The sequence below is a fragment of the Onychomys torridus genome, chromosome 5 (assembly GCF_903995425.1).
Source record: "Onychomys torridus chromosome 5, mOncTor1.1, whole genome shotgun sequence".
NCBI classification, from domain to species: domain Eukaryota; kingdom Metazoa; phylum Chordata; class Mammalia; order Rodentia; family Cricetidae; genus Onychomys; species Onychomys torridus.
Genome location: NC_050447.1, coordinates 131,417,015 through 131,429,023, shown reverse-complemented (window position 1 = coordinate 131,429,023; position 12,009 = coordinate 131,417,015). Strand labels below are relative to the sequence as shown.

Below are 12,009 nucleotides of genomic sequence, written 5' to 3'. Positions count from 1 at the left end.
AATGACCAGAATGGTTGGCATTTATGATTGGTGTAAGCATTGCAGTTCGGATGGAAAGGGGTTCTGGCAATCGGCAGCCAAGGAATACTAAGTGTTACAGCTCGGGTGGAAAAGTGTTCCGGCAGTTGGGAGCCAAGGAATAGCACAAATCACGGAAAGCGCAGCAGCTTACAGCCCTGCTCCAGCGAAAGATTGCAGCAATGTAACAACAGCTCTTGCTCCAGCAGCGCAAGGCTTCACCAACGACATTGTTACAGGTCTGCTCAGGTTTCAACAACTCTGGTCCGCTAGTGGAAGGTTTCCCAAGCGAAAGTGTAAAGCCCTTCTCTGCTCCGCTTGGTCCAGGCTTCATCTCTGCTCTGGCGAAAGAAGAGATTTATTTATTGGGAGGGAAGAATCCACTCTGCCATGGTGGAAAAAGGCAGCCGCGAACTGAACAGGCGCGCAGGGTTTATACAGGGTTTCCATGAAGAAGTTTTTCCGGGTGGGAATTGGTCAGATTTCAGTCCCTTGAGCTCAGATTACCTAGATCTCGTGCTCAGGGATTGGTTCGTTTTCTGCTTAGTTGGTTAGGGGCAGATTTGGATCCGGTTTCAAGGGCAAAAGTGTTTCTTTCATTGGCTCTGGATTCAGGGCCCTGGTGGGTTTCTTTGGCTGGATCTTTTCCCTACAGTTGGTTTATACAGTTCCCTTCGTTAAGCCTGATGGGCAAACAAAGGCATAGGCCATTGCTTAGGGGTGGGGAACCTCATCATCAGGTTATTCCCCTTTACTTGCAAACCGGGGCTCACCATCACTCCTGTTACATGCAGGAAATTCAGTGATTGCGCACAAGGTCAGACACAAGGTTTAACAATAGTGTTCCCTCCTCTACTCAATGTTCCAACTAATCCTAAACATCCATTCGGCCTCTGAAGTGTGGAGACAGAGGGGCTCCTGGGGGTGCAGCCAGTAGCCGTTTGCTGGCTGCCGCCGAAGGCTTGTCTACACCTCGCCACCAGGCGGCGCCGCAGTAACTTTGAGTCCCCACGACCCACGCTGTCCCAAGTCTTCCCCCAAAGACCCGCGTGCCGCTGGCGGGCGACCAGGAACAATTTGGCCGAGCCCGGAGCCACAGAGTCCATCCGGAAGCCTCCTGGTGCGACTTCCGGATTTCACACCCGGAAGTGGCCCCAAGTGCGTGGCCCCAAGGTGGGCGTGGCCACGGCCCTGGGGATCAGGGCGAGAGCAGCATGGACTCACCGCTGCCGCCGCGGGAGGCGGCGAGGTTCGTGGCAGAGAACAGTCGCGACGTGCTCGTGGACCTCGAGGGTGTGCGCAGGACGGCCGAGCTGCTGCTGCCCGCGGCCTCCGCGTGGCGCCTGGAGCAGTGGAAGGCCCTGCACGAGCTCAACCCGCGCGGGGCCGACGAGGCTGCGCTCAACTGGGTGTTCGTGGTGGACACGCTCAACTTCTCCTTCTGGGCGGAGCAGGAGGAGCACAAGTGTGAGGTGCAGTACGGCGGGAGAGCATACACCGGCTTCTGGGCCCTGTGCGCCTCGGTGAACCGAGCGCTCGACCAAGGTGGGTGTGGCCCTTCGCACCTGTTGCCCGGTGCAGGTCCGGAGGTGTCCTCTGCCTACGGCTGAGGTCCACACACAGAAGCCATCTGTCAGTCAGCAGAGGTGACTGTTGTCCCCAGAGTCCCCGAAGACCACCAAGAGCATTGTTACCGGTTAACGGGACTCTCCGGCTGTCTGACAGAAGCAGAGCAGGAGAGACCCCCGGATTAGCAATGGGGCAGGGTTTTTAAAGCAAGGGGGGAAGGGCTTGGGGGGGGTGTCTACTGACTACATAGGAACAGACTTAGGATTGGTTTATGGGAGTGGCAATCATGTTAGTAAGTTTTAATTGGCTAGGGTTAGTTGAGGGTTGCAGTTACCAATTTTTCTGCAGGCCTGGACAAATCCCAGGCTTTGTCCTTGAGCTGCCTTGGAGGCTGGCTGGTCTGGGATGTACTGACTGGGAACTAACTTGGTGGCCCAGGCTCTGTCCTTAAATCATGCACATAGCTCTAAGTTGGTGAGGGTTCCCAGGAGGGGTCCCTTGAGCGGTCAGAGTAGGTGCGGAAAGGGAGCTACTGCAAGGACTATGTCTTTTGTTCACGGCCCTCCCAGAAACTGCTTGCTCAAGTCTCAGGAAACTGAAATTGGGGCCTGATCTCTGAGAGAAGACTGGGCAGCCCTTTCAGTGACAAATCCAGTTTTCTAAAAAAAAAAAAAAAAAAAAAAAAAAGTCACTTTAAGTTGGGCATAGTGGCTCCTGTCTACAGTCCCAACACTGCAGGCACAGCAGGAGGATTACTGTGGTTTCCAGGCCAGCCTGAGCAGCAGCGTAGTTTCAGGCCAGGCTCATAGAGAGTGAAACCCTGTCAAAGAAAAATAAATGAAAAGTGAATGCCACCTGAAGAAGAAAAGGACAGATTATAGAACCTTTTATACAAGGAAAATACACATGTCACATTGCTGTTGTGAGTAGTGTTTAAGTACACAGCGAAGCAGGGGTTACTTCAGATTGTTATTTGTGCACCTTTGTTGCATGTCTGGAGCACTCATTTAGAGTTATTTATTTCGTTTGTATGTTGGTGTTGTTTATTTATTATTTTTCTATTATCAGCTTGATACAGTATAAATTCTTATCTTTTTTTCTGTCCCCCCACCAACCCCACAGGGTTTCTCTGTGTAGCTTTGCACCTTTCCTAGAACTCACTTGGTAGCCCAGGCTGGCCTCGAACTCACAAAGATCTGCCTGCCTCTGCCTCCCGAGTGCTGGGATTAAAGGCATGCGCCGCTGCCACCCGGCTATAAATTCTTATCTTAATAGTGAAATGCTTCATTGAGGCTTGCCCAGTAATTGAGTAAAACCAAAACTTGTTATAAGTCACAGTCATCCTAGGGTCCCCCCTTGTTATATACAGTCTTCCTGGTTCTGTGGGTTGCAGTCTGATTGTTCTTTGCTTTATATCTAGTATCCACTTATGAATGAGTACATACCATGTTTGTCTTTCTGAGTTTGGGTTACCTCACTCAGGATGATTTTTTCTAGATCCATCCGTTTGCCTGCAAATTTCATGATGTCATTGTTTTTCTCTGCTGAGTAGTACTCCATTGTGTATATGTACCACATTTTCTTAATCCATTCTTCAGTTGACGGGCATCTAGGTTGTTTCCAGGTTCTGCCTATTACAAATAGTGCTGCTGTGAACATAGTTGAGCATGTATCTTTGTGGTATGATTGAGCATTCCTTGGGTATATGCCCTAAGGTATGGCTGCATCTTGAGGTAGTTCGATTCCCAATTTTCTGAGAAACTGCCATACTGATTTCCACAGTGGTTATTTTGGTTTTTTTTTTGTTTTGCCTGAATGCATATCTGTGCACCATGTGCACAGAAGCCGAAGAGGGTGTCGATGCCCTTGAACTGCAGTTACAGAAGGTTGTGAACCGCCATGTGAGTGCTGGGAATTGAACCCTAGTCTTCCGACAGAAAGACGTCTCACTGAATAGCCCTGGCCTGTGTAGAATTCAGACTACTCTGGCCTTGAACTCACAGGGATCCCATCTTGCTGCCTCTTACCCAACGCCCCCGACCCCAGTGCTCAGAGTAGGCCAGCAGCACTGCACTCCATTGTCTTTAACTCGAATTTGATTCCATATTATTTTTTTTTACAAGTTGTAACTTGTAAAAATCTCTAAATTTTCTCTTTAAAGGGATACCAATAACTAGTGCCTCCTACTACGCTACGGTGACTCTTGATGAAGTTCGGAATCTATTTCGTTCAGACACAGCCGTGCCCATGCCTTTAATAGAAGAGAGGCATCAGATTCTCAATGAGACTGGGAAAATTCTGCTGGACAAGTTTGGAGGCTCTTTTCTTAATTGTGTCCAAAAAAGTGAAAAAAGTGCACAGAAGTTAATGCACCTGGTTGTTGAAAATTTTCCTTCTTATAGAGATGTGGCACAGTTTGAGGTGAGTTTGTCGCCAGAGGATTTTGGGATCTGTAATGATTCTGAGTTTTGTTTTTTTAAAAGATAAATTTATTTATTATGTATACAGTGTTCTATTTGCATGTGTCCCTGCAGACCAGAAGAAGGCGCCAGATCTCATAAGAGGTGGTTGTGAGCCACTGTGTGGGTTCTGGGAATTGAACTCAGGACCTCTGGAAGAACAGCCACTGCTCTTAACCTCTGAGTCTTCTCTCCAGCCCCCAGAGCTGTTTTTAAGGCTAGCAACTTAAAATTTGAAGCTTGTTTACTGTGGACTAGAAGCAATAACAAAATTTGCCTTTCAGATCTATTATTTTTTGTTTTCCAGTTGGAGATTTCCTTTGTTTTGTCTTTTATTCCTTTAAAATGTTTCAGCCCTCAAAATAATGCTGTCACTTGAGGATACAGAAGCACCTTTAGTACTTCAAAAGTTCACGAAGTTGGACAAGAATCAGAAGGTAGAATGTAAAACAGTTTTTCTCTAGGAACAAAGTATTTCTTGGAAAGCTTGGTGTATGTTTTCTTACACAGTTGTAATAATTTGTTTTATGATACAAAAAATTTAAATGGATGTACTTTTTAATGATGAGCATTGGTTTTATGCTCCCACTACACACCTAGGTTTCATTTTGTGAAATCCTTTGGAATCCTTGTCACTGAATGTTTTGTTCTGATTGATTAATTTTATGTGTGAGCTGTGAGCTCTCAGCCTGCTGTGCTGTGCCATCAGCCATGCCCGTGGCCTGTGGCTGGTCTCTCCCCCAGACTCTCTCTGGACCTGTAAACCCAAACCAACTTCCTTTTCTAATTGCTTCGGGTCATGGTGCCTTATCACAGCAACAAAGCAATTAAATCCCCCTCCCCCAGGCCGAGTTTCTTTTCTCTTTTAGATGTGTAGGAATGTTTTGCCTGCCTGTGTCTATGTGTGCCATGTGCGTGCCTAGTACATGTTCTTTTCATGAGAGGAGGTAAACCTTTTATGAAAGGCTAGGTGATAGGTTATTTCTCATTACAATGGGGTATTTTTATAAGGTATCATTTTTTGCTGTTTAAAATTTACATGTTTTTTACATTTTTACTTCTCTGTGTGTGCATGTGCACATGCCCAAGCACTTGTGTACACTGTAGGTATGTCAAGGCACCCATGTGGATGTCAGAGACAAATACATAACCATTGGACTATACCCCCCCCCCGACCACAGATAAGCATGTTTTCAGTTAAAGGATTTTTCAAAAACAATGCTGTCTATGTATGAAAATAATAACTAGTTGAATTATAGCACATTGGCATATATTTACGACTAATATTGAAAACAAGTGCTAGAGACTGGGGAGCTAGCTCAGAGGTTAACACTTACTCAGTCGGGAGGTGGTGGCACAACCTTTAATCCCAGCACTCAGGAGGCAGAGCCAGGCGGATCTCTGTGAGTTAAAGACCAGCCTGGTCTACAGAGCGAGTTCCAGGAAAGGCTCCAAAGCTATACTGAGAAAACTTGTCTCGACCCCCCCCCCAAAAAAAAAAAAACATAAAAACCAACACTTATTCTCCCAGAGGACCAGTGTTTGGCTCCCACCACCCATGTTGGGCAGCTTACTACCACCTCTGATCCAACTCCAGGATATCCAATGCCTCTGGCTTCTGCAGGCACTGATACATATGTCATATACCCCCCCCCCAACACGTGTGCAAATGATTAAAAATGAAATACTTTTTTTTTTCTTTTAAAGAAAGAAAATGCTGGAGTCTAGGGAGCTAGCTCACTTGGTAGCTATAGCTCCGTGTGCTTACCTTGTGCACATGAAGCCTTGAGTTTGATTGATCCCTAGCACTGGGGGATGGGGGCAGGTAGGGAGAAAAGAAAAGAAGAAGGAAATGACTACCAAATGCCGGAAAGTATCAAGACTGAATATTTTGTGTACCTTGGGCATGGGGGGGGGGGGGACGTAGTGGGGGAGGACATGACAAAACCAGGCAGGCATAGTGGGCATGCCTTTAATCCCAGCACTAGAGAGGTAGAGGCAGATATATCTCTGTGAGTTTGAGGTCAGCCTGGTCTACAGAGTGAGTTCCAGTACAGCCAGAGCTACACAGAAAAGCCCTGTCTCAGAAAACAAAAACAGGATTTGTAATGATAATGTTAATGTTTTGAGACAGGGTCTCACTGTGTAGCCCTTGCTGGTCTGGGCACTGTGTAGATCAGGCTGCTCTCAGACTCAGAGATCTACTTGCCTCTGCTTAAGTGCTGGGATTAAATGCATGGGTGGCACACGGGCAAGAATTTTTTTAAAATTACATGTATTTATTATGTGTTTGGGTCAGGGTTGTGTGCTGTAGTGCAGTGTGAGTGTTGAAATTAGAAAACAACATTTGGGAGGTGGTTTTACCATGTGGGTCCTGGGCAACACAGACCTTAGCTTGCTGAGCCATCTTGCTGTTAAGTCCTTTTATTTTCTGTAAAAAGTTTATAAAATCTTACTAGCAGAATAGGATCGTGTGAAAAAATGCTTTCAACAAGCTTTTTTTTGGCGGGGGGGGGGGGGGGGCAGTCTATCTCTCTCAAGTGCCTTTTTTATACATTAAGACTACACAGAAGCCACAGTGATCTGTATTCTTCATTACCAGGGGAAAAGGATTGCCTTTTACAAACGAGCGCAGATCCTTGTGGCAGACACATGGAGTGTGTTGGAAGGAAAGGGAGATGGCTGCTTTGAGGACATCTCCAGCATCACCATGTTTGCTGATTACAGACTGCCACAGATTCTCCTTTACTTTGGAGCTCTGAAATACTCGGATGAATTACTGAAGAAGCTTCTCAGAGGTTTGCAGCTTACATCCTTGTTTGCTGTTCTGTGGTTTGTTGCTGAGTCTGGGTTTGTTTACAAACAATTCCTTTGCTCACAAAACAGAGCACTTGTGTTGAAATATATGTGCTGCTGAGGTGGTGGCTTCCTGCGCTGCGGAGATAGAAGCAGAGGGTGGGGAGTTCCAGAGCAGTTTGGGCTACATGAGGAAATCCTATTGAGCAGGGCATGGCAACACACACCTGTAATCCCAGCACTCAGGAGGCAGAGACAGGTGGATGGATCTCTGTGAGTTTGAGACTAGCCAGGTCTACATAGTGAGTTCCAGGACAGCCAGGACTGTTACACAGAGAAACCCTATCTCAAAAACAAAACAAGGGGTTGGGAATTTAGCTAGGCAAGCACAAGGCCCTGGGTTCGATCCTCAGCTCCAAAAACAAACAACAACAACAACAACAAAAAAAAAAACCAAGAGAGTGTGAGAGAGAAGAATGAAATATGTAAGGGTAATTGAAATGGGAAGAAAGTGGCTTTCCTTGCTTACACTGTGGAATGTGGACAGATTGAAAATTGAGTTTACATGAGCTTGATAAATGAAACCTATTTTGTTACATAGAGATGTGTGGAATACATGTAGTGATTGACATGTGTTAACCGAGCCGACCAAAGTGCATTGTGATATAAAGGTGGTATCAGAGAGGTGGTAGGTACAAGATTTTGAGTCATGAGAGTTAAGGCCTGCCACTGAGTTATCTTTCGTAGGCTTACCTATTTGTCATGATTGGGCACAGACATAGGCTGGGCATCTTGCATGTTAGAATAGGTAAAGTAAATTAAAAACTTTGTGTGAAAGTTGTTGCACAAATCCTAAATGGTATTGTAATAAAAACCCAGAGCCAAATATTGGGGTAAATGCCAAAAGATGGAATGTCTCTGAGTCCTCAGCCAAAAGGCTCTAGTTCCTGTCTCTTCCAGCCTTATATACCTTTCTCCACCCAGCCATTTCACTTCCTATCTCAGCCTTCCTAATGCTGGGATTAATGGTGTGTGTGCTTCCTAAATACTGTAGTTAAAGGCGTGTGTCACCACTGCCTGACTTTATTGTGGCCTGGCTGTCACATCAGAGGATCTTCAGGCAAGCTTTATTTCTTAGATTACAAACACCAGCACAGGAGGTGACCTCTTTTTACAAGACAAACGACTGTATTACTTACATGTTAGTTTATTTCTTATAGAGGAGTTTCTGCTACTTTTTCTTTATTTTTCAATTTTTTGGGGGGAGGGGGTTCCAGACATGGTTTCTCCTTGTAGTTTTGGTGCCTGTCCTGGATCTTGCTCTGTAGACCAGGCTGGCCTTGAACTCACAAGAGATCCGCCCGGCTTTGATCCACATCGACCTCGAGTGCTGGGATCAAAGGCGTGCACTACCACCACCCAGCTTTTTCTTTATTTTTAAAACAAAGTTTCTATAATTGAATCACTTTCTCTTGTGAAATAAATGTAAACAGAGTTATTATTCATCCAAAGTTCACCAGGCTTTGTGCTGCCTTGAGCAGTCCTTTCTGTCTTTTCATTTGAAAAGTAACAAGTTGTTTGAATTGTAATGCTCATGTCCAATAAGTGATTAATTATTGGATACCTTAAGTTTTATGACATTTTATTTGTTATGTATATTCCTGTGTATACCATATGTGTAAGTGTGTGGGCATTCACCTATTTTGAGACAAGGTCTCATGTGTAGCCTAGGTGGCCTCAGATTCTCAGCCTTCTGCCACAGCTTCCCAGGTATCCATGACTGTAGATGTGTACCACCATGTCTGGCCCATTCCTGTTTTCAAATGAAGTCACATTCACAGGTAGCATAAGTTAGGGCTCCCATGTTGTCCTTTCCAGGCAACAGTTTAACCCACTATTGAATGTATTGTCTAACAAATTATGCTAACATTTAGTGGCCAGAACAGGAAACATTGCAGTTTCTGTGGTCTGGGAATCTGGGTTCTGCGTATCTGGGCTCCTCTGGTCAAGGTTGTACTCTGCGAGAGCAGCAGTCTGATCTCAGGACTCGGCTTCAGTGGAGACATCTGCCGTGGGTCCTCTCCTGGTTGACTAGGCAGTTTTAACAAGTGAGGGTTAGGTTTGAAGATGACCGACAGAGAAGGAAGACGGGTCTAGACCAGCACACGAGGCAAAGGAAGTGGAAGAAACCCCGTTAGACCAGCACACGAGGCAAAGGAAGTGGAAGAAACCCCGTGAGTCTGCATTCTCCCACTGGCCAACAAGAAAGATGTTGGAGAGAGAGCAGCATTACTTGAGGTCAGAGGTTGGATGCAGCCTGCCAGGCTTCCCATCCCCCAGCTGGCCTCTGGGTGCCTGAATGGCACTGCCAGAGCTCAGGGCCTGAGCAGCATCTGGCCAGGCCTTAGTGGTGTGTCAGAGCAGCCTGCCTCCATTTCCTGCTGAGCGCAGGCTTGCCCCCGTGTATTGTCATAAAAGGATAGCCACGGCGAAGGAAGGAAGACAAGAAGCTGGAGGCTCTGTTAGAGGGAGATGATGGGTGTTCTTATTCATGTTTTTGAAGAGAAGTTAAAAAAAAAAAATACGAGCTTACTTTTTGGTGAATCTAAAACAGTAAGCCAGAAATATGAGTCAACGAAGGTGGTCAAGAAATCTTGAAGGAACTTTGCAGAAGTTCTGGGAAGAATATAGTTTATTCTTTTCAGAATAGAAAATACTCTGAAAAGATGATTAAATTAACTTCAAAACTAGTAAAAAAAAAAAAGGGGGGGGATTTCATTTGGTTTAAAGAATGACTCACAAATCTTGACAAACATTCCTCAATATAGCAAAAGGTGTTCTGCTTCAAAGCTTAGCTGAAGAACAAGCGCAGAAGTTAGCTTCTATCAATACCACCTCTTACTCTAAGGACAAAGTGAGTGGAGTGACTTAGTCAGGGCTGTTTTGAGGCTCTTAGCAGTTCAATAGTTGACCCTGATGGGTCACTCCAGAATGGAGAAATCCAGACTGGACCAGCAAGCTGTGTATCCTATCGGTTTGGACACATTTCCCCCTCCTTTTCTGCTGAAATCAGCCAGTGAACTCAAAGATAACTTGTTCATGAAAATGCTGCAGTTACTTTAGGTTCGGTACTGTGCTTCTGGCTAGTGAAGGGCTCTAGCAGGCCCAAGCATAGCAAACATGGTGCCAACGGGCTCCCTCCCCCTTGATAGAAACCATTAGATCACACTCCTAAAGCCAGCCAAGAGCTATGCCCTTATTTGGCCATTTCCTCCCACCAAGGCTGAGTACTAAGGTTCAGCTAAACTCCAACACAAGATCCCCCTTTGGCCACCCTAATTAATGTGCTCAATTAAAATTAAACACCTCATCCTAACATGGTTCCCCTTTTCCCTCTATAAACCGCCATTATCCTATGGGCCACATCTGTCTCCTTTCTATCCTTTGCCCCTGGGGCAAATATTCCTTCCCCTCCCCCTCCTCCCCCACCCACCTCCTCTCTCTCCTGTCTTGGTCTCTTATTCCCTGCCCTTTGTCCCTCTGGGGCAAATCAATCTTGTTGCCCAGAACTTGGTCTTGTGTCCTGTGCTGACTGGTTCTTTCATATTTCCCCCTTCCTTTTCTGCTGAAATCACAGTTAACGGAAAGATAAATTATTCCTGAAATGCTGTAGTTACTTTAAGTTTAGCACTATGCTTATGATTTGGGTTCTGACAGAGATTTACTACAAAGTTGTGAGCCCCCATGCTTCAAGAGTCCATTCATGTTGTCCTCTTTGGCCTCTTACTAGAGTCCATGTACACTCGGCCCTGGATTCTCTAACTGGAGAGTCCTCAGCCACATGGGTACTTTCTGAAGTATCAGCTAGTTGGAAAATAAACTCTGCTCCAGTTTCCTCCAGTTTGGATAACCACATGTTGAGAGGAGACAACAGCCAGGAAACTGTTGGGTAGTTGTCATCTAATGTATTCCTTATGTTGACCCCAGGTCCCCTTATGTGAGGTCATACACACAGTTTTGGTAAGTGGCTCTGGTATGAAGCTCCTACATGGTGGAAACCTATGAGAATGCTCATCTGTATCTCTACCATTTAGTTCTGATTCATGTCTTAAGAAGCCTTACCCCTGACCATGTGTTACAGAGAACACCTTTAGTCCCAGCGTTGGAAGACAGAAGCAAACAGATCTCTGTGAATTCTAGGCCAGCCTGGTTTACATAGTGAGTTATAGGCCACTCAAAGCTACACAGTAGGAACCTGTCTCAAAAAAAGAAAAGAAAAAAGAAAAAAGAAGTCCTTTAAATTTAGGGCTACCATATCTTCATATAACAAATTTGCTTGAGGAACTACTATCTATGTGCACAGTGTAATACTAGGTCTGGTCCTGGGAGTACTGAGTCAAACAAGCCAGACACAGCCTCTGTCATTGTGAATTTAACTTGTGTTCTTGCATTAATGCCTAGGTTTCTAAATGATTTTTTTTTCTTCCCCTTTTTTAATTCTTGCAGGAGAAATGCTCTCAAATGGAGATAAACAAGAGGTAGAAATTAGAGGTTGCTCAATTTGGTGTGTCGAGCTGATCCGGGATTATCTTCTGGAGCTTTTTGAAAAAAGGGGTGAGAAACCTCAGGGCGAGATCAACTCTGTTCTTCTGGATTTTCACTTGTGGGACTATGCCCGCGACCATAGGGATGACATGAGAGGAATTCCGTTTCATCGCACACGCTGCATTTATTACTGACACTGAATGTTGTGGTGGTATTGTTCCCCAAAATATTGTGCACCCTAATAAACTTATCTGGGGTCAGAGAACAGAACAGCCACTAGATATAGAGGCCAGAAAATGGTGGCACACACACCTTTAATCCTAGCATTCCAGAGGCAGAGATCCATCTGGATCTCTGGGAATTCAAGGCCACACTCGAATCATCTAGGCTTGGTGACTTATGCCTTTAATCCCAGGAAGTGATTGTAGAAAGCAGAAAGGTATTTAAGGCTTGAGGATGAGGAACTAGAGCTGGTTAAACTTTCAGACTTTTGAGCAGTAGTTCAGCTGAGATCCATTTGGATGAGGACACAGAAGCTTCCAGTCTTAGGAAACAGGATCAGCTGAGGAACTGGAGAGGTGAGGTAGCTGTGGCTTGTTCTGCTTCTCTGATCTTCCAGCAT

General features: G+C 45.5%; 1 protein-coding gene across 1 annotated transcript; it reads left to right on the top strand.

Annotated features, from left to right (window-relative positions):
• The first annotated feature begins 1,167 nt into the window (after positions 1 to 1,167).
• On the top strand, positions 1,168 to 11,640 carry C5H9orf64 (chromosome 5 C9orf64 homolog). The gene is made up of 4 exons (XM_036188016.1): positions 1,168 to 1,563; positions 3,749 to 4,008; positions 6,649 to 6,844; positions 11,349 to 11,640. Exons 1-4 carry the CDS (start codon positions 1,233 to 1,235, stop codon positions 11,579 to 11,581), a joined length of 1,020 nt encoding a protein of 339 aa, XP_036043909.1. The 5' UTR covers positions 1,168 to 1,232; the 3' UTR covers positions 11,582 to 11,640.
• The last annotated feature ends 369 nt before the right edge of the window (positions 11,641 to 12,009 follow it).